Source organism: Mytilus trossulus, chromosome 5 (genome assembly GCF_036588685.1).
Source record: "Mytilus trossulus isolate FHL-02 chromosome 5, PNRI_Mtr1.1.1.hap1, whole genome shotgun sequence".
In the NCBI taxonomy this organism is placed as follows: Eukaryota; Metazoa; Mollusca; class Bivalvia; order Mytilida; family Mytilidae; genus Mytilus; species Mytilus trossulus.
Window position 1 is genome coordinate 20,626,751 of NC_086377.1, and position 24,454 is coordinate 20,651,204.

The window sequence follows — 24,454 nt, forward strand, 5'->3', positions numbered from 1 at the left end:
GGAAGTGTACTGGTTGATAATTTAGTCTAAAATGCATGTTTTTTAATTAGTTGTTAGTGGCTTTGAACTAACTGTTAGTTACTGCGAGTACTCTCAGATCAGTTACTAGTGTCTTTTTGTTATTTGGATATACAAGTACCCGGCCACGTCCACTCTGTGTTTTTGTTAGATGAATTTCTATTTGTACACATCTGATGAGTTAAGTCTTTTTCAACTGATATGTATTGGTCGTTTTTATGTTATACTGTTACACTACTGTCCCAGGTTAGGGAAACGTCGATATCACGCTAACATGTTTAACCACACATTTTGTATGTATGTGCCTATCCCAACCCAGGCTTGTAATCGAATGGTAATGAATAAAAAATTAACAACACTAAAAAGCATGTTACGTGATACAAAATAACTGATAAAATATCTTGCTATGTACTTTTTAATATATTTTAATGGTAGTAACTACCACAAAAAGCATACACTCTGAATATTTGTGTCAATATAATAACCTTAAAATGTAGTCAAACAAATGTCTTTTTTCCAAGTTGTAATACTTAAATAGATTATAATTGACATACAACGTAGAAAATGTAGATATTAGCGAACACCATTTAATCAATGTTAAAGTAATATGAAACTTTAAATTAAAAAAAAATATGCATTTGTTTTTTATAACTAAACAGCTAGTTTTTATTATAAAACTTATGATATAAACATATACTTTTTTGTCACGAAAATTCATAATTTGTACAAAATTATTTTCTGATTGCGCTGGAAACTGACCTATTCGATTGATTTTCTCATTTTGTTTTTACCTTATTTGTTTTTATATTTTTACTTAAAAATATGTGTACCATTTTAACCAACACTACATTTTTATTTTTTTTTGTTAGAAATATATAAAATATTTTAATATTAATTGAACATTTTGAACATATATAGCTTAATTGATACTCAAGACAAATGCTTTGATAATAATCATAAAGGATGGTACATTTTTTATCGTTAAATTCTTTATTTTAATGCAGATGCCGGTGAATCATGGTAAAATTTCTTTACTGCATACTTCCTTGTGATCATCAAGTTTGCATTTATGTAATTTTGCACCACAATCATTGTTACAGTAAACAAGTTCACAGCTATCTTTGTAATTGCAGTTGAGGTTGATACACGTTTCACAGTGAGAGTTGGCTGCACAATACAAAGTTAAAAATCTACATTTGTTTATCTGGCAAAACATAACATTATATAACATTAAACGTTATCATATATTTACGTATTATAAAATTTACATTTGTAATTGCAGGCTGTAAATTTTAAAATAAGGTCAATACTAGTACGGTATATCGTCGTGTGTTATACTTTTCCAACTCGTACCGAGAAAGATTTATTTGAGACTTATTACTATGGATTCATTAATATTCGTCGGATACCAATTTTTGTTGATTTCTTTGGTACAGGGAAACCACAAATCTAATTGTTCAACGCATTGCAAATTTCCTGTAAAATATAATGCATTTTTTGGAAAACCACGAAATTAATTATCCACTAAAATGCAAGTGTTCCTCAATCCTCAAATAGGTACCCACGAATATAAATAAGTCCACCTTATTACACAAGGGTTTTCGAAAGCGCAAACTAGTCAAAACATTTACTTCAACAAATGTAATTTGTTCATCATTCGTATATCTAAACATGCAGACATCTTCAACCTTCAGATATTTCACATCCAATCTTTTATGGTAATATTGTATACAAAACACAACAAACTCGGCATTCAACTTAAAAGCTAACCAAACCTACAAACAGACTTATTCAGAAATGTTGTCAGGTTAATATGTGAAAGGGGACGAAGTTTGTAAGAATTATTTATTTTAATTCAAACACATGACAACTTCAAAATCTGTTAACAAAGAAACGGACATACTGTATCGTTTCCAATTTTGGTTCTGTTGTTAGAGATTTTCGTTATTACATCGTATTTAATGTAGACAAAGAAACGCTATCATCAGGTAACATTTTTTCATATAAAAGAATAATTAAAAATGAAATTGTTGTTGTGTTCCTTCCTATATTTTGCTGTACTGATGAAAATATATTTCACACAAAGTTTCATGAAAAACTTAACCGGAGGGAGGAAGAAGATTTCTGCACAAATGCAGGAATTAAAAAAACTGACAAAGAAAGTTAACAATTTTAATTTCATTTGTACAATGAAAAATTCAAGAAATTTTCCCGATGTTTTTTTATTCTTTTTTACTGATTTTTCTACTGTAATATGGGGACTTTGTCCCCTTATTAATGATTTCATTATATGTTATTCAGGTCTCAGACAGGGTATATACTGTGACATTCCCGGCTTAGAGTTTATATCCCCTGAGCCGAAGGCGAAGGGGATATAAGCCCTAAGCCGGGAATGTCACAGTATATACCCTGTCTGAGACCTGAATTACACATATATTACGGATTACCCCTGACTTAATGTTATTTTCCAGAGCAGGTATTTGTTGACAACACATATATTATATCAGTTGAAAAACACAACCTGATATGTTCGGCATACGTAAAGGATTTTCTAATTTGCTGTGAACATAATATTATCGTGTATGTAATAATTAATAATAACAGTTTTAACATTAAATTTAAGTATTAAAAGTGTAAATTGCGTGATTTTGTATCAAAAATGTTTTATTGACTGAAGCACGTCATTATTTTCCCTCTGTGAGCCTCTGACAGTCTGATGGCTTTTGACTACGTCACATAGTAACCGGTTTTATGATGACGTTTTAGAGGTTCCAATTGGGGATAAAAACGTCGTATATACCCCGGCAGTTTCCTGAATATATACTGACATCTCTGTGTTGTTATCCAATCACAAACCTCGACACATTTGTAATCCGTAATATATTTCAATATTGATTATCTTAGAGGGTCTTCGCATCAGCAATATACATATTTTTTTATAAAATCAGTTCTTCTCATGCGTATTACGATGATATGATACTATGATTCTAACGCGATAGATTGTGCTGTATTTTGATATGATGAAAACGTAATTTTTCAATCAGTTTGATTGAGGTATCGAACTTTAATATAAGTAAATGCTAGTTGCTCTTTATTAATCATGTATAATTGTTATTTTGCGTAGTTTCTTTTGTTACAAAATCGGACTCAGACTTGTTTTAACTAAGTTTTTCTCTGCGTATTGCTACATTAGCTAGATCTAGGTGAAGGGTTGAGATCTCACAAAACACTTTTTCCACCTCGTTATTGCGCCTGTACCTCTTGCCTTTATTAGTCTTGAATGATTTCTGTTCGGTTTTGGTTCTTTTGTGTGTTTAAAGAGTTAAGTATATTTTTCATATTACACTGAATAAAGACTCGGACTTCTCTTGAACTGAATATTAATGTGCGTATTGTTATGCGTTTACCTTGTTACATTGGTTAGATGTATAGGGGGAGGGTTGAGATCTCACAAACATGTTTAACCCCGCTGCATTTTTGCGCCTGTCCCAAGTCAGGAGCCTCTGGCCTTTGTTAGTCTTGAATTATTTTATTTAAGTTTCCTGTGTACATTTTGGAAATTAGTATGGCGTTCATTATCACTGAACTAGTATATATTTGTTGAGGGGCCAGCTGAAGGACGCCTCCGGGTGCGGGAATTTCTCGCTGCAATGAAGACCTGTTGGTGACCTTCTGCTGTTGTTTTTTTTCTTATTTGGTCGGGTTGTTGTCACTTTGACACATTCCCAATTTTCATTCTCAATTTTATATTGCTGTCATTTTGAACATTTGTATATTGACTTATTTGGAGAGGATTATTTTAAGTAGTTATAACTAGTTAATTAAAAGACTCGGGTATCTATTTTTCACGGTTTAAACTTACACATTGGACAGCTTTTACTTGTCCATTGACCTTCACTGTTCCGATATTTCCTTGGCATTGAATTCGTCAAACATGCATGTAAATGATTTGTCATTTTAGATCTTTCCAGAATTTCTGAACAACCAAATTCGCTATAAATACACGGTAGTTCTTGCTTTGGACACATCTCCATATGTTCGTCAAGTTGCCATGGCAGTATGCTTAACTCCCACTTATTAGGGCACGGTATTGGCTTTCCGTCCATTGGATATTTCCCCCCACATTCCATTTCTGCAAAATTAGGTAATTATGACGTTTAAGATATGTTAGCATAATTATACTTCATTATAAAGTTTATGATTTTTTTTCTTTTTAAACTTTTGCCTCTTTTTTCTACATTTGTTTAATGTTGTTTTTGTGTACTGTTGATGGTCTTTTTGTTGCTGTTTTCCATGCCATTGCATTGTTAACTTTTTATCGACTCATGATTGTGAATGACCTTTAAACATCTGTTGACTTTCTTTAACGGGACGTAAATTCTATAAAAAGATACATGACAAAAGTCCTATCTTGTTTAATACCAAACAAATATAAATTATTTTAGGCAGGTGTTAATACTTATCATAAAGATCACTACGCCCGTAATGATGACACTAATAAGCCTGAATAATACTGCATGAATAAATTGTTTTAATAATTAAACTTAAACTTCAGTATTTTGATTTGTTGATTTGCCCTTTCCTAATTCAAATTAAAACTCCCTCAGGAATATGAACCATTAACAGTTATTTTATGTGTTTACAGTCTGTATGCTATTAGATATGTTTGTGTTGAATGCCATTTCGAAATTTAATGTTGACTTCATCTGAGTGATTTTTTTATTACGTGATGTTTTCATACAAACCGTTGACAAGTTTTCGTCAATATCATCATGAAATGCATTTTATTTTTGCACAATATCAGGCAATATTACCGAGAGTTTAAAATGGATATGACAATGATCTCTATTTTTCTTCAAATACGCTTTTGTATTTTCTTACATTGTTTTAGTTGTTTTACACTTATAATTCATAAGGCATTCATAATTGCAATTGAATAAAAATTGCATCAACTGCAGTCAGCTGGTTATTACCAAGTTTTATTTCGTAGTTTATTAATGTGTTTTATATTTTGTACTTTCATATGTATTATATATTCAAGAAGCACTTCATGTGACGTTTTGTTCAGAATTCTAATATATTAGTAATGATCAAACCTTTGGTACATGTAAGATTTGGTAGACACTCAGGACAGGTTCCTTTGTGGAGTTTTGGTCTTGGCATAGCGGAACAATATTTTAAATGAAGATGAAAATTTGATCGTTCAAATCTTTCACTGCAGTAGATGCATTGTATGACTTCTTTTGGACATACTATCATGTGATAATCATCCAAATCATATATTTTTTTACCACAACCTTTGGGACATTCAACGTAAAAGCAATGCACCTGTGCCATTGCTGTCAGAAGTGTCTGAAATAGAAAAAAAGTTATCATATATTCAATTTTCTCGTAAAATATGACATCATCGAAACATTGATTTTATTAATTGAATCTGCACAGTTCATTTGCAATCCCAATAAACTCTATCTTATAAAGTTCAGCGACTGAATTTAAAAAAAAAGTTCATGATGTGATTACCTCCATATGAAGTTCATCTCAGAAGACATGCATGTTTGCTCCTAAAAACACTATCTTACTTTAAGTCTCTATCACAAAAACAATAAGTATTTTACAGATCGTCGAATGAAGAATCATCAATACATCTCACCTCACTGTAACGCGATTGTCAAGATGTTGTTTGGGAATTCCCCTTGTATTCGAAGTTCAACGATATTTATCATTTCATTCCCATTAAATGCATGCCAAAAGCAAAAGGAAATAAATTCATCAGATTTATTAAAAACCAAATAGAATTAAGATATAAATGGGTCGACCAAACGCCATAAATCGGGGCGATATAACGTTATAAGTCGCAGAAACAAATTGAGGTACAGTGTACGCATAAGAAAGAGTGAATTGCAAAATAAAAAGAATAAAAATGATCTTCGAATTAATTTCTCATTTGATATCATAGAAAACTGAAATTACGCAATCAGGCTCAACTAGATAAAATCCCAAAACAGTTAATAATTAGAAATCATGCACTAGATTAATGGTTTGTTTATAAATAAAATTTGGTATGATTGCCAATGAAACAGCTCTCCACAAGAGATCAAAAATGGCACAGTCATTAACTATAGGTCACAGTTCGGCCTTTAACAATGAGCAAAGCCCATACCACATGGTCGGCTTTAAAAGTCCACGAAATGACAACGTAGAACAATTCAAACTAGAAAATCTAACGGCCTTATTTATGTTCAAAAGTGAACGTAAAACAAATATGAAACATAAACAATAACATAAACAAACGAAAAGCACAAACTTACTGCAGGCTTTCGATTTTTTGGGGTTTGTTTTTTTTTTGCTTTGGCATTGTCAGTTTGTTTTCGACTTATGAGTGTGAATGACCGTCTTAATTCTTTCCATCTGGTTTCTAAAAAAATTAACACACAAAATAGTCGAATATAAGTACAGGCATATAATAAAGTTCCATAAAATAATATGATATATGATATTCAAATGGTTTTTTTCCAGCTCGATAAAAGAATACTGTCATAATGGTCATGCTTGAAATGTATTGCTAAATATGAATGTGAAAGAATTTGGGTCTATAATTTCAAATAATTTACTGTTATTATATAACATTTCCTCAAGAATGCATGTTATGAGACAGCAGTAGAATTATACTCTTTTGGTACTTCGTGATGTATAATATACACAAATAATACCTATTTATATCTTAAGTTAACCCATAGTTGTGTTTATAACATTTAAAAATGACGTTGTTTCTTTTTTTCATCATGTCAAACTATATGTTTTGTATTATCTTAACCCATTGAAAATTGAAAAGTCTTGGAATACCATGTAAACATTTGAAATAGCAAATCGCGATCAAGAACGGTCTTCCAATGACAAGCATGATCATAGCAAAATACAATGTGTATTACAATTATCATTCAACCAACTACATCGTATAATACATTAGTAATCAAAACTGTTTCATAAGTATGTTTTTTAAACTTCATTTGATTCGTTCTGTTTGTGTAAGAATTATCATATATCTTTTATAACAAACTGTAATAATGATACAGGAATGTTTGTTTATACTATCGTGTATCAGTATTATATGTAGAAATATTCGCTAATCATAACTCAAACAGTGTAAAACACATGCTCAAATTGCTTTATGCCTCTGTATTCTTCATCTAAATAGCGTACCAAGCCGAAACGACCTTTTCAGCCAAGGACCATATTACTAACTTTTTTTAAGTCTATTTTAAATGGTACTTGTATATATGATACAACTAATGATACTACCAAATCAGAGTTTTTTTCGTCAGTTTACAAAGGGGTCTTGTAATGATTATTATTGATTCTTATGGACACAGAGAGTGGACAAAACTTCATTACTTTTACAAAATATGGATTGGCGTTAGGTTTGTGTGTTTAATAATTTAAAACTCGTAGAGGATATTTTCATTTTTCTTCTTGTATCAAACCGTTTATTTCATCGTTTGAAGGTCTTATATTGTTTCATTTTGGGAGCTTTTATAGCTTATCCTATGGTATGTAGTGATTTCTTTGGCATCGATGCAAATGTGCGAAAAATTGTCATTAATTTGTCTATTTCTTGATAGTTGTCTATTCAAAATCATATTTTATTTCATATAACAGTAGACAAAAACACTCTACAATTTCACACAAAAAAGTCTTGGAGTAGGAACAATCCCATCGGTTTCTGTTTTCATTTTCACAATGGAGAAACATCCATAACGTATACAATGTTCACTTAAGGATTCGATATCATGTAAGCTCCTTGTGTAGTTATGTCATATCTTCAAAATCCGGTCTGGTTTTTTTTTTATATCCTAGGAGACTTATTTTATACACATAACATGTATATATACATGTATTTGACATCTTTTAACTCATATATGATGCTACTGTTTCAACATTTATTCTGACTTCGACACATTTCTTTAATTTGTAACAATGTTTCTAGTAAATATATTTTTTATAGATATAAACAATTGAAGTGTATTTATGTATAAAACGAAAGTATAATATTTATAGGTTACAAATTATATTTCTAATTTTATAATTAAAAAAAACTATATAGTTTTTTAAATGAATATCATTCAAAGCTCTGAATAAATTCTAATAATTAAAAAAACATAAATGAGAAATGTTAGAGTAATTTATATATGACCGGAACTTACAGTTTACTAAAGATTTTGATTTATATTTAAAATGTTTGAATCGTTAAAAAGCCATGCACACTGTATGTTCACCACTTGCATGGCAGTATTACACAATGGCAACATGATACTGCTTCTGATACCAATTCATGGCTCTTCCAACCTTTGATATGGCCATTTCTGGCTTTGCATGTCAAATGACCAAACAATGAAGTTATTTTCAAACCTCTATTCAGTCAATTACAAGAAATCAAGAAAAGTGTAATTGTAATATGTTATCCGGGACTTATTCGATTACATTTGATAGTATTCATTCGATTACAGAGCATATTGATAAGTAATTAGCGATTACTTTTCGATTTCACTTCTTGTTAATTTGTTAATTAAAAAAATAATTCTAACTACGCTAAACATGCTAAAGTAAAAAGCAGGAAAGATTATAGTCCTTTAATAGTGTATAATTATTCAATTATAGTTAATTGACTCATCATTCCTTATCATCTTATGGCATTTCAAGGGCAGTAGTAAAGTTGTGAAAGACTTTAGATCACTCACTAATAATCAGAAGCAGCCTTTTGTGGTTGAGTACTTTGGGTGTTTTTGGAAAGGAAATTGACAGGTTAGATGACACTTGGTAGTCAATTATGACATTACACCAGATTTTCTTTCTGCAGGACTGTTAAACTATATTGCAACTAATGGCATGTGCTCATATTTAGAAATTCCCAAACAACATGTATCGTTTCAACTTACTTACGACGTGTTACCCAAATATGAGCTTGTAGTTGACTTATATCTAGAAATTGACAATGAGGGTCGATTGAAAACATATCTTATGACAAAAGCGATGATTTCAGCTTTCCAATTTTCCATTTCTATGTAGCTACATTTTCAGCAGCGACTGTACACGTCGTAAATATCTCACAACTTATAGGATATTCCTGGGCATATTTTCTAGCATAATTTCTTTGACAAGGTAGCTTTTACACCAATAATTCAAAATGGTGAGGCTGAAATCTTCCCTTTCCAGTTTGAACGGCATATTCACTCAATGGTTAACGTTTAGAATTACAATCCCATTCCTTTCCCTGCACCAATTTAGAATTATAACCGGTATTGTATTAAATTGAGTATCACTCAAGCTGCCAAATGTGGAGCAGGATCTGCTTACAAATCCGCAGCACCTGAAATCATCCACATTTTTTGGTGGTGTACGTATTGTTCAGTCTTTGGTTTTCTGGGTTGTTTTGTTTGTCTATTTGTCTTTTTCGTCCATTGCGTTGTCAATAATCATTAGAAAATGTGGTACGAGAAAATACGTTGATCAAATGTGCAATATATAATTGTATCCACTATTACTTGTCTCAGTATTCATGAATAAAATGCCAGTGCACATATGAATACTCCAAAATGTTTTCAATTGTTAGATTTCATAACATGCACATGTTGCACTTGTTAATTGTTATAAAACATCTGGTAGTTGTTATTAATCATATTAATCATATTGTTATATAAATTACTTTTTATATGAATTTTTATGTCATAATAATTTGTGTTATCTTTTTTTGTATGCCGAAAACTATAAGCCGTTTACATGAAGGGATCCCATTGGAAACAAGCTTTAGAGCTTTCATGGGTTATCCCTGATAAAATATCAGCAAATTGTTTTATACACGTAAGGATACTGCAATTATAAAATGTCAATATATTTTACCATATATGTGTTAGTATTGTCTTTATGTATCGTATATATTGTATATTGTAATTATAAATGTGCTTGATATTTTATTGAATAAAATATTATTATTATTATTATTATTGGAAGTACATATTGGAAGTACATATATACTCACATATCAAAATTCAATAGTACCTTCAAAGTTGGTTGTTGGATAAAACAATGTGTGTCATGACGCAGAAAATATATTTTATATAAAGATGATAAGTGTCAATTCTTAAATTAATTAGTTAAATTTCCTGTACAGTTTATATATCACATATGCGACAGATTTTCAGAAAGTCAGTTATAAAGCGAAAGTTAGATTTAATTTTCATACTTCTATTTTGATATAAGTTAATAAAAATTCTTTCGTATATTTAGGTGTTGACCAAACTCATACATCAAAACTTGGTTATAGGCAGTTAAATGGATTTTGATTTATTTGCTACATTTTCAGAAATTCAGTAATAAAGCGCAAGATAGAAGTAAGTTCATCATTCATTTATTGTGAACCCTGAATCAACAACACCAGTACAAACACAGGGGGGAAAGACCAGCAACAACCCCTATAAATGAATATCACAGCAGACAAACTGATTTCGGTAAATCTTCAAAGTTACCATAAACCATTTCCTTTTAAAATATATTATCCATCCAACAATTCTTAAGTTACTAGACACAATAATTTGTACTTGTACAAATATTTGTATATATTCCTATTTTATTAACGAGTCTACATTGGAAACTATGTTCAAAACTATGCTTGCGTTGGATAAAAACCACAATTTTTATACGTGTGTATGTAAAACAAATCTCGTTGTAGAAGGGTCTAAATACAGCACAAACAACATTTTCCCAAAGACCAAAAAAGTGAAAAAGTATATTTAAACAAAACGCATTTGACTAACAGGTCGAACAACTGATGTTCTTTAACACTGCTGACTGCCATTGGCGATTGCCAAATAAAATTGATCACAAGATGTAACAAAATGGATCTTAATATAAATTTAATACTAAACAAAAAACAATTCTATTTTATATACATTTATAAAAAAAACAATTAAAAAGATGTGTGGCAGTGTATGATACAATAACCTTAGATTGTATATACTCTCCACAAAACAAATATAACAATAGATTGATTGTTGTCAATTTAACATATATAGATCATGAAACTAATTAATTATTTTTCATATAAAATAACCAGTATAGTTATATGCATATGTAATAATTTGTGTTTTCATGTATCACAATATCAATATGTGCGCTATGTTGTATAATCCTGTAAAGATAATAGCAATAGCACTTTACAAAATATAGATATGCAAATTAATTTCATCGTCATTTGAACACACCTGTTTACAAAATGTAAACAAATCAGTTTAATCTATTTATACCTGCTTTTATATACAGATAATTATTCTTTTTTAGTTGTAACTTGTAGCCTCAAAAGTTTCGATTCATGTATCATTTCTTCATTTTCTTAATTAGTTGCATCAATATATCCGTGTCCTCCTAAATATCTGTATAATTAAAATCAAGCCCAGTAAAGAAAATAGTTATAATGTCTGTAGTTTTATCATAAGCACGCAAAAGTATTTGATAATAATCTCCCGTTGTTTTTGCAACTTAACATTTATATATTTCTATGTAAGGTATGTTAGTCTATTAAAGATAATCCTCGTGCGAATTAATCGTTTTACATGTGAAGGTCAATATAATTTACCAGCTAATTATTCTTAATATAGAAATAGGTGGTAACCAATTAAAGTCGGTCAATATGAAATTAAAACTATGTGTGTATATGTTTTTATAATTAGTCTAGCAACTTACACAGTCAAAGCTAAATCTGTTATTAGAGATACACATAATTATTATTGTATTTTTATTTCTAAATTCTGTATGGTGTCTTCCCCGAATGCCAAAATTTTATATGTTACCTATTCCTTGAGTGCCAACAAAAATATTTCAATGGATGTTTGTATAATAACAATAAGTGTTTTTATAAGTATTCAACTGTAAAAAATAATTAGTGAACTTGATGAAATTGATTTTATTGAAAAAAATAGCAATTTTAAGGGTTTAAATTATTATGAATTTAAAGAATGAAAGAAAATGAAAACATTTTTACTACTATTATTTATTGAAAAAAATGGGGTAATTAAAATGTTTATTAAGATAAGACATATTTGGATGAACTATATGAATGTTTTAATTGAACAATTAACTACAATTTAAAAATCATCAAAAATAATTGAGTAAATTTGATAACTTCCAAGGGTGTGTTCCCATTTCGCCTTAGCTGTGAATTCCATGTAAAAAAGGTATAAAATATACTAAGGCCAGATGGGAATTGACCTAAGGCGAAATGTGAATTTAGATAAAAATATTAAATAAACAAATTAAACCTTTGTGTTTTTAAAGTTAGTTCGACTATTTGATGTGAGCTTTGCTCATTGTTGAAGACTGTACGGTGAACTATGGTTGTTAATTTCTGTGTTATTTAATCTTTTGTGGAGAATTGTCTCAATGTCAACCATACCACATCTTCTTATTTATAAAAACACCGATGCATTGTGAATACCAGTTGATAAACCCCTTACCAAAGAGGCTGCTGTATAATTTGTGTTAACTGGAATTCCTGACAATGATGAATATGCACATTTTGACTTTTTGATGCAACACTTTTCAAAGTTTCATTTTAAGAGAATCCATATTCGTCCAAGCACAGATCAGGAAACAAAAATTTCAAAACCAACATGAATTAGATTTTAACTATCTGTTTAATTAGTGAGATTGTTTTAATAAGCATGCACTATTGTTGTGACAACTTATTGCACCTATTCCTCGAACGCCAACATTATTTTACAGGTAAATTGTCGGTAGATCAAAGGATGTTGGCATTCAAGGAATAAACCTTCTGTATATATTCGTATGTACATTCTGCTTTTCATATCAATTTTGTAATATATGTACCAAATACTTTTTTAAAACAAAACGAAGATGTCACTTAATCTATTGCATATATCATGTATATGTTCTTTAAATTTTCAGGGGTTAAGAAGATATGAAAAAATAATTAGACTAAAAGAAAGGATTAAACAACAAAATGCTGCATAATATTTTTACAAGAAACACATTTTTCGAACAATTCAATAGATAAAGAATTTTCTGGAGACTTACCCAGTCAACAGACTAACAGTTGGCCAACGTTGGCAAATTGTTGACCCGTTGGTCGATCGTTGGTGTTGGCTTCACAACATTGGCATAACGTTGGCAAATTTTTGGTCCGTTGGTCGCAAGTTTATGTTGGCTGCACAACATTGGCCCAACATTGGCAAATTGTCGGTACATTGGTCGCACGTTGGTGTCGGCTGCACAACATTGGCCCAACGTTGGTCTGTTGTTGTAAATTCATATTATTATCTCATGTTGGTTATAAATAATCGGGCAAATGTTGGCATTATGTTAGTAGCAACATAGGGCCGATATTAAATTTTGTTAATATAATTGATTATATAATATTTTACGCTTTATTTCTCTTGGGAGGCGGATAATTTCGATTGCAGCAGGCTTTATTAAAAGTTAATGTTATACCGAAAGTGTTTATCAACTGAAATTACATTTACAACTCTATGTTGGGCCAATGCTGGGCCAACGTTGATCACATATTATACTCTATATATAAGTCAGGTAAAATTTATACTGGAATATCATTACTATAATAAAAAAAATGTATATCGTAAACATAGATTGCCTGGTTAAAAATTTAAACAGTCATACCTTTGGTATAAATTTGTTCACCTTAATATCATAAATAAAAACATTCAAAACAGTAATTTTAACATTGTGCAGTCTATTAATAAGTATGTTTAACAGTTTAATGATATGTTGCTGTTTTTTAATGTGCTTAGTATGCTGACAATTTCATATAAGTGTATTGTTTTATCTTATGTATTTTTATTTATTCTTTCCACAATTGATGGGTCATCATAAGGTACAAATTATATGCCCGATGTAAACCGGCTAGGCAGCCAAACGATTAAACTATTATTGAGCATAAAAACCAAATGGAGATTCCGAGGTAAAATGATAAACTCTAACGCAATAGGTAGCCAACTTATTTCTTACTTCACACTCAAATAGGTAAACTATATTAATCATATCAACACCGATGTGATCCTCAAGCTACTGTTATAACTTGCACATGGTCGTGTGGTAAGTTCTGAAAGTCTTAGGGAGTTTTTGGTGTGCTGTTAGGTTGCGGTTCTTGTTAATAGAAACATATTGACACTATAACAATGAAGACAACATTATGGGCATACAAACAATGCCGTATTTGGCAAAACCTTTTCAACTTTTGATCTTCAGTGCTGTACAATTTTGTATTTTTTTCACTTTCGATCTTTTATATCTGGGCGTCACTGGTGAGTCTCGTGTGGACTAGACGCGTTTTTGGCGTATTGAATTTCAAACCTGATGCTTTTTGTTATCTATTAATCATGCTTTTCTTTGTCTAATATGTTCTGCTTTTTATTTGTATTGTAGTCCTGTAATATTTTGTTTTCATTTCAATGTTATATTTAACTGTGCCATTAAAGTGCGAGGTTTGGCATGCAATAAAACCAGGTTCAACCCACCACTTTTATTCCCCTTTAAAAGTGTCCTGTACCAAGTCAGGAAGATGGCCATTGTTATAATATTGTTCGTTTCTGTGTGTGTGTTGCATTTTAACGTTGAGTCGTTTGTGTTTTCTCTTATTTTTGAGATAAGACGTGGCACGGTACTTGTCTATCCCTAATTCATATATTTGGTTTTGATGTTATATTTGTTATTCTAGTGGTGTTTTGTCTGTTGCTTGGTCCGTTTCGGTGTTTTTCGTTGTTCTCCTCTTATATTTAATGCGTTTCACTCGGTTTTAGTTTGTTACCCCGATTTTGTTTTTTGTCCATGGATTTATGAGTTTTGAACAGCGGTATACTACTGTTGCCTTTATTTATGCCTCCGTTCATTGTAAATTACATATAATGACTCTTATTGAGCTGAAATAACTTTTTTCAGCTATTTCCCATGGACATAAGAAATGGGTGGAACTACGAACTCTGTTCTTTTATTTTATTTCTAGACTTTAGTCCTCGGATACCTCCGAAAATATATGAATTACGAATTATAATTATATACAATACTTAATTCTGTACAAAACAATTATCTCGAGATACGCATCTGTTTCAGTAATATTAATGGTACATTTAATATTATAATAGTAACGTCAGTGACATTAATGAAAAATCATAACATTGAAACTGGAACCTTTTGTTGGTTTTTCTTCATTATTTATTATTATTTTTTAGATATTTTTGTTATATAGTTATTAACAGTATCGTCTTAACCTTGTTAATACTTGGCATTTCACAAGTACTTGCCTTTTCATAATTGTTCCTATCAACTTCTTTAAATCTTTTGAAACTGAATTCCAACACAGTCAAGTTTTATGGGGCAAATAAAATTTTTGATTGTGTCAGACTGACAACAATTTCAGTCGGTCTTGTTGGAACAGGTCTGTTATTAAATGGGCGTAGTAAGTTCCCCTAAGAATATCTACAATAAACTGTGTTGCTGAAACGTACATAAATATTATTAAGGAGAAAATTAACAGCTTCAATCATCTCATCATACCTCCAATAAGTATATATAAAATATTTACCTCAAATTCATGGCAATATATGAGATGCAAGTACTTACTGAAAAGAAGGATATATTTTTGTGAAGTGAAAGGAAAAGGACAAAAATTATAAAACACCTTATGGATGTAAACCTAGGTTAAGGGAAATAGCTCTGAAAATCATCAGTAAATTTATGTCCTGAAGTAGACCTTTGTTGTTTGCTTCTATTTTTAACCTCAAGTTAAGTGAATATATATGAGACTCCGCAAGTACCTACTGGAAGGTAAGTTATATTTTTGTAAAGCGTAAGCAAATAGAAAAAAAATGTCAAACAATGTAAGGAGGTAGACTTACGTTTATGGCAAGAACTCTTTAAATCATCAGTACGATTGTGTCGACCATTTTCATAAATATATTCTAAGCTTCTATGTTACATAGATTCTTACGAATCCGTTTCTAGCAAAGGCATAAAATACTTTATGAAATTTTGCTTTTACAAACACATGACTGATTTAAAGAGTTATCTCTCTTAAACAAGGTTTATTCCCTTAAAATTGAACAGATTCATATTAAAGATTTGAGATTAACAATATCAATAGAAATAATATGACCTGTTTCTTGTTCTTTCTGTTTGCGTTCTCACCATATAACATACAATAAGTAACTGGAAACTGTTGGTTGGCTAGAGATTTTTTTCTGCTTGCATTAACAACTCTCTGAGTTGTTCACTGTTTACTTTTCAATGTTTCTATTTTGTCCATGAACTATATTTAACTAACTGCAAGTACTCTAGGATTGCTACTTTTGTATCTGTTGTGTGTTGTTGTTTTTCAACCTGATCTTGATATATATACTCTATGCAATCAATGTGTCGGTTTTTTATTATGTATCACTAGTATATCAGGTGAAGGGGGATTATGCGATCCCAAACTTCTTTAACCCAGACACATTTTGTATGTGCCTATCTCTAGTAGAAACTCTGTGCAAGCAGAAGTGCTATTAACTTACATTTAAATAACGAACAATGGTGGACACTGGTTCTCCGTTAAAGCGCCCATTTTATGACGTTATTTTGTCCCACGGTAAGAAAGCCAACCTAGCGACTTCTAGTTATATACCCGTAGCTTGTTTTACTTATATCTGAAAATTTTAGATTTCTTTATTATCTATATTTTTAATTTTTATAAAGTTTAGTACATATTGCCAACGATCGTGATCGTACTGGCCGTCCATAATGTTTCTTCGAAAAGCTGAAATTTCCATTGATGGATAAAAGACCAAGCAGGACAAAATATTTAGTACAGTATAGAGTGTAATATGAGTTAAATTTGATCATAAGGTTACCATAAATAATTTTGTTCATAACTATGGTCATTGCTTCCAAGTTACATCAGTTTGAAAAACGAAGCAAAGTTGAAAACTTTAGAGATTTGTAAAGCGTGTAATCTCCGTAGACATGGTAGAATGGCCAATTCTTTAAAACCATATATTTTGAAAACAAATTTCACATTCAACAGATCGATATCGATGTCAACATTAAATTTGAGTACAACTCCGATCTTTAGATATACATATTATGGTTCATAAAAGACGAAATTGTCGAAATGTAACCTCCTTGGAACGTAATCTCCGTTGACATTTTGGTAAAGAGTGCTTTCTATCACGTCTGCAATTTTATCGAGTATGGCGTGCCAAATAAACATATTAGACAGTGATAATGGATGGCGGATATATCACTTACAGATAAATAATATATTGTAATTCCGACGACATAAGAAGACAACATTTTTTTATAAATCAATAATTATTGTTTGAGTGTAACAGAGTTGCTTCTTTCTCATATCTAGACGAAGAAAAAAAACCGAACCAGATGTTTTTATATCAATCGTAATGCATGTAAATAATTAAGATCTGTTTTCAATATTGAAGATATGAAGCTCTATGCTTAATAAAAATTTGACACCGAATTCAACACGATTTAACAAGTATGCAATTGTAAGAAGTCATAAAAATTGCTCTTTCTTTCTTCATGTTGCACAAGTAGAGAAGCTTTTAATTTCTTTCATCGAAATTAGGACGTCGGTTGAAAGGGCCTGATATAAATTCTATGACATTAATTAACAACACCTTGTACAACATTCTTTTCGGAATTAAAAGCAATTAGATAGATTAAACAAAACTATCCGTCACAATGCTATATACATATATATTACGGTCTGTATTAGGGAAGGAGATTTACATTTCTGTATTCTGTAATTATTTTGGCCATTTTTCTCTATTCAGTTAGAAATATATGCCCTTCTCTGTAAAATTCTTGGGCTTAGTTCCTGCTTTTGAAAACTTTCGTATATAAAATTTTAACAATATAAATTGTCTTGTTTATATCAACAACATACGTATGACGACACCTCTCCGAATAGCCCCTCTTTTTTTATTCTGTCACTGTACTGCATAAATAATACCACGTTTATCAAAGTATATCACTTGGAGAAAAAAAAGCATTTTAATTTCTTCGAAATAAGTTGGATAGCTGGGATAATTAAAAAAAGATTTCATCATTGATTACTCATTTGTCAAACAAAATATAGAAAGAAACATTGCTTATCAATCAATTGTTTTGGTGAATAATGAAATATATTTAATATATGTTGGTACTAAAAAAATGTAATACCCTAAAAAATTGAAGACAATGTCTTCTGTCCTCGAGCATCAGTATGAACATTTAAGACGTACGGATTATGACAATGTTTTGGTTCTGCAAATCTTTGCAATTCCAATCAATGTTTTGGAATCATAAAGATACCTAAGGTTTTAAACTCCACCAATCAATGTTACTTTCGACTGATTTGACTTTTTTATGTGTCATTTTCGTCATATAGCTCATCAACTCTTTCTATTCTTTCATATCTTTGGATTTCAAATACTTGTCGCTGGGCGTAAATGATGAAGATAAATAAAAAATAGTGCTCGCTTCGGACGCATGGAATTTATAACTAGGTTTTTTTCGACCACTATTGCAGATCTTTTTGTTGCTTATCGGATTATGGTGGTCTGACATCTGTCACGAACTATTTTTTTTTCTTCAGGTGAATAAAATCAAATAATTGCTGACGCAATGAACAAGAAGGATGCTAGGTTAAATTTACCTACAATAGGAAACGAAATCATATGCAAGATCGTGATTTTGGCGAAAAACAATGATGCTTATGAATGCATAAAATTTGCATCGCTTATTTCATTTGACCAGTTGCGTTTACAACCAAAATAAAAGATCAACGTTTCTTTCGAAATGATCAACTAGAATATTTTCAATAATGAATGAATTTAATATGCAGGAAACGTAAAGCTTCATTAATCTTTAAAACATGTATTTCTGTTATTTTCAATTCACCATATTCTTAAGTTTCAAAATTATTTTTAATCTATAAATCACCTCCTATATATTTGATTATTTCAAATAACTAAAAAAAAGTATACGATATTCAAGCGGAATACGATGCATAGTACTATTACTATTTATAAGATGATCTACAAAAGGAAGCTGTCGTCATTACTGGTTGTCTTAACATCAAAGTTGCGAGATTAATAGGCTACAACTAACCAACAAAGAGGATGAATAAAATATCTATGAAAAATGATTTAATATTTTATATTGTGCTGGATCATTTTTTTGTCGTGTCTCTCTCATCATTGTTTTTTATATATATATATATATTTGTATTGAACCTTTTTAAATTTTTCAACAACAACAACACATGTAACATCTTATTTATTTTTTGAATATTCTTCTCCCGATCAACAATCTGCATGAAATATTTGCCACTGTACGTTCAGAAAACATCAATCAATAAATCATATCTCCTCTAAAATTGTATTATTATACTACCTGTAAACATTATCAAATACGTGCTTCGTTTAAATTTAAGTCAGATATTATCAGTTACACAGTGTGTTAGTAACCTTATACGATAAATATGGGGTCAGTAAATTCCATAAGGGATTTGAGCGAAAATAGAATCTCATTTGGAATTTACTGACCCTGTATATATCGTATTAGGTCATTAAAACACTGTGTAACGAGTTTACCTTGCTGACTATCTTTATAAGTTGAATTTTAGACTGGAGTCTCATTTGCAATCATACCACATCTTTTTATTGTTATAAGTATTAAAGTGTTCAATTTTAAGAAACATATTTCCATTATTGTGTTAAAAAACTAATAGACACTTCTCGTCTCTCCTATTTTTTTCTTCAAACCAGATACAATGAACAAAAAGGTATTAAGAAATATCAAAGGAAGTAGCCCATCAAAGATACTAGATCATACAAGAGTTGTGCTTCGGCTTCGAAGGATTTTTTCAAAACAGTTCAAAGCAAGAAATGTGTGCGTTATACGCCATGAATACTTGTGCATTTTGATATTAAAACAGTAGATTTATATTAATGTTTTCGATATCAATATGACCTCACCATTAACAATTCATGGTAACACAGATTGGTAAATAGGATGATGACAAAAAGGAGGAGGATTCATTGGCAAATTGTATGCGTATTCGGGTTAAAAGCATGTTTATACGATTTTATTATTTATCCTGCTTTGTACAAAATTGAAATGCTGAGTCGATTGCTTATCGTACTAGTTCGCACAGAAAATGTCAAATTGAAGACTTATCACCTTAATTTGTGTTAAATTCATATGAAACGAGTGAGTGTTGAAAAATTATGTTTGTTCAATTCTTGAACCAATGCATGTATACATCATAAACTTAGTCCTCTGTGCACAATTTTATCATTATTTTCGCAAATATATCATATAATCGTCAATTTTTTTCTCTCTGTTTGTTATGATTTAACAAATATGGCTGCTCATTAAATGCCGTGTTTTAAAGCCGAGTTTTACCGATTGTCACCTTTTAGTAAACAAATCACAAAAAGCATGGGTATTGAGCACTTTTAACATGTATAATCAGATATTTGTTTATTTCAATGACAGATCCATGCGAATTGTGGTCACCGGATTTTTACGAGGAGGGTTACGCTCGGGTCACTATGCATACGGAAAATATATCGGCGAATTGCTTGCTTCCAGCAAGCAATCAAAAATAAGTAAACTTCTTCTAAATGTGAACAAATTAAAGAATTTTCCTCAAAAAAAGGTATATGTACATAAGTTGTATAATGAAAACTATTCATTTTAGTTATAAAAAACCTATGCATATATTTTTTTAATTTGATTTTGGTGCATTTTATATTTTCTCATTTTTTCTTTTGACGTTGGGCGCTTTAACGGAGAACTAGTGTGGAACGTCATAAACCTCCTTAACGACGTCGCCTACAGCGACACAACAAAAGAGTCCCAATGGCAGGATGAAATCGATATAATGGAACTTTTAACTTTTCTATTTTATTAAATTAACATATATACATATATATTTTATTTTTATTTGTAGTTAAAAGACTTTTTGGAACAATGAAATGTGTACTGCGAATCCTGCTTTTTTCAATACTATGTAGAATACAAATTTGCATGAACGACCTAACATACTTTCATCAATGTTCATTTGACCTCAAATGCAAATGCATAAAAGAAAAGCAGTATATATATGTTGATTGTTCAAGCCTAGAAGTAGCTGTTATTCCACGCTTCCCATCTAATGTCAAAACTTTAAATCTGAGTAACAATACGATTCGATCTATAAAGGACTATACATTTGACAACCTCGCAAATCTCACAGATCTCGATCTGGCGGGAAATAATCTTCAGACAGAGAGGGTAGAGCGATATGCTTTTGAAGGTCTAAATCAACTACAACGACTTACAGTTGCACACAATGATATTGCTGTGATTCATTTACCTGAAGGAATATTCATGCCGTTGGTGTCATTGTTATATTTGAATGTACGACATAATACAATTACTGATAATCTTCAGGGCAAAATAATTGGTGATCTTCGAGCCTTGGAAACTCTGGAAGTTGATATCATGCAAACATACGTTGAAAGTCTATTTGGAGAGGGCGTATCATTGCTTGTGAGAATAAAACGACTAGTTTCGGGCCTTTGTGGTGTTTATATGTTAGGAGGAATGGCTTTTGAGTATTTAGAGCAATTAGAACATATTGATATTTCAAGTTGTCCTATAACAATTATTATGCTCGGTGCTTTCAGCAACTTGAACCATCTGAAGTTTTTGAAAATACGTTTTCGAAAACAGCATCAATCATCTATTGTCGACCAAATATTTCAAGATCTACAGACAACCTCAATAGATACTTTAAAACTGGAGCGAACTTTTTTTACAGCAGTCATGTTCCCATATGATGTATTCTACTACTTGAACAACACCAGTATAAGAAGATTACAAATAACAGACAACATATCCCCGCCTACAAATATGACTTATATATTTAGATATCTTCCACCTTCGCTTCGACATCTGGATTTTTCAAGTGATGGATTGGGACAGTTTTCAATTTATATGCCCTATTTACTTAGTCTGAACCTTCGCAATAATTCCTTAGGAACATTTCTTGCAGGCCATTCATATATGCTCTCTATAAAGACAGATCTGAAAAGCATAGATCTTTCAATGAACAGTATTCATTATTTGACATTTTCAATGTTCCATAACAACGTCCGTCTTGAAGTTATAAATTTAAGTCATAACCATCTAATTGACATAACATTTGACACTTCACATTTATTGTCAATTCAAATTTTAGATTTGTCGTATAATTCAATAACACATTTCAATGAGACAATCATCAATGCAATTACTACTCTTTTCAAAGCTACAGATCTCAAAATAGATATGACTAACAATATGTTGCAGTGTAGTTGTAATACGGTTAAATTTCTCCGATGGGTATTGGATCACAATAACCGGTTTTTGAACAAGGAACGCTACATGTGCAAATTTGAAAATGGTAATATTGCTAACCTCACATCATTAAAAGACACTGTTAATCAAATAAAAAAGGAATGTTCTTCATATACAACATTGATTGTTTGTGTGGCCGTTGGAATATTTGCAGCCATTTTGATTTTATGTTCTGGTTTAATTTATCGACATCGATGGAAACTTCGTTACATGTATTACACGACAAAAAGTAAATATTATCGTTATAAACCAGTCGAAATGGACGAAATGTACTCTTTTAACGCCTTCGTCTCATATTCTGATAAAGAAAAAGATTTTATCATAAATGAATGGATTCCAAATATTGAACAAGCATGTGACATAAAACTATGTATCCATCAACGAGACTTTCTTCCGGGCGACGATATTACTGTTAATATAACGAACGCCATCCGCGAGAGTAAGAAGACCGTGTGTATCGTTACACGGTCGTTTCTTGATTCTTATTACTGTATATTTGAATTTAATATGGCAAGAATGGAAAGTATTTACTCCAGAGGAGGACGTAGTACCATATTCCTGGTATTCTATGAAAACATACAACCGAAGGATCTTCCTCTGGTTATGTTAGAACTCGTTCAACAACAGTCATACATAGAAAATCCTCATGATCAGCAAGGAAATGTTGTATTCTGGGAGAAAATCAAAGAAGTGCTCGGATAAAGGACAAGATATGATAAAGGCCGTTTCTGGACCCCATTCTTCAAGAATTGAACATTGAAGTTGGAACCGGCCATCCCGCCGTTGGAAAGAACTGCAGTATCTGCTCGTCCACATAGCACATTAATATATTATTTTTAGAAGTGCTCAAATTTGTGCAAACTACGACTTTGAAAAGGCCATGAACGACGAAAAATGTGAAAACAATTTAATCATGTTTGGAGACGAAATTTGACATCAGCACCAACATAGACCATCCAATTATTTTCAACCACCAACTTTTTTCTGGTGTATCTTTCAATTTATAAAACATCATGGTGGTCAACGTTGGTGCTCATGTCCTAAATTGTTTTAAATGCTAAATTTTAGATCTGCTATGGCAAAAGTTACAAATTTTTATTCGTTGCTAGGCAATATTTCTGTTGCTAGGTTGTTGCAAAGCATTTAAACTATAATTGAATCGACTTTTCATTTACAACTCAAATTTATTGTTAAACAAACAATTCTATTTTCATTTATGCTAGTTGTAATGAGAAAGCCCTGCAATAGCTATATGAGAAAACAGTTGCTTGGCAACTTTCCTTTCACCGGACCACAAAAAAATATATAAACTTATTCCGGAAGGGGGTCAAAAACGCCCCTTGTCATACCTTGTCATTTACCAATTCATTCTATAAACCGTTTGTCGAAGATCTGATTTGAGTAACAGTTATTTTTCTTTGCCGCCTTGTCGACTTCTTTGATAAAAATAATATCAAAATCAAACGGCTTATAAGATGTATCTTCCGAATGTAGTAGCTTCTCTTCGTAATAACAAACACTGACCACACAATAGTGCTAAAAATGGCGTTAAACATCAATCAATCAAATCAAATCTAAAATGATTAAAAAAAAATCATTTACTGAAAAGTTGTTTTCTACACAATTAAAACTTTTTAGCCTTGTAAATAGTGACATCGTTGATTTGATAATCTCTTGTCAGGCTTGCTTGTTTCAAGTGTGATATAAGTGTGTCTTTTTAAAATAATTACCATTTCGACAACGATTTATTGATTTAAATTATTGAAAAAAAATATTCAAACCAACTTGTTTACCATTGTATAATATGTAAATAATCATTAACTGTATTATTGGCATTTCCAAAAAAAGGGATAACTGTTATTTCGTTTGTTATATTGCATAGATAAGTTAACTATATACCACTACTTCTGCAGAACGAACGTGAACATATGCAAATTACACGTCGAAAACATTGCTATTCGCCGTGAAGGATTTTGGAGGGTTCATTCAACCT

The 24,454-nt window shown here is 31.0% G+C and overlaps 1 protein-coding gene across 1 annotated transcript; it reads right to left on the minus strand.

Annotated features, from left to right (window-relative positions):
* Positions 1–417: 417 nt before the first annotated feature.
* Positions 418–6,417, minus strand: LOC134718640 (TNF receptor-associated factor 5-like). Its single transcript, XM_063581288.1, has 4 exons — positions 6,327–6,417; positions 5,115–5,370; positions 3,881–4,150; positions 418–1,185 (listed from the first exon to the last, which is right to left on the minus strand). Exons 2-4 carry the CDS (start codon positions 5,353–5,355, stop codon positions 1,034–1,036), a joined length of 663 nt encoding a protein of 220 aa, XP_063437358.1. The 5' UTR covers positions 5,356–5,370; positions 6,327–6,417; the 3' UTR covers positions 418–1,033.
* Positions 6,418–24,454: the final 18,037 nt, after the last annotated feature.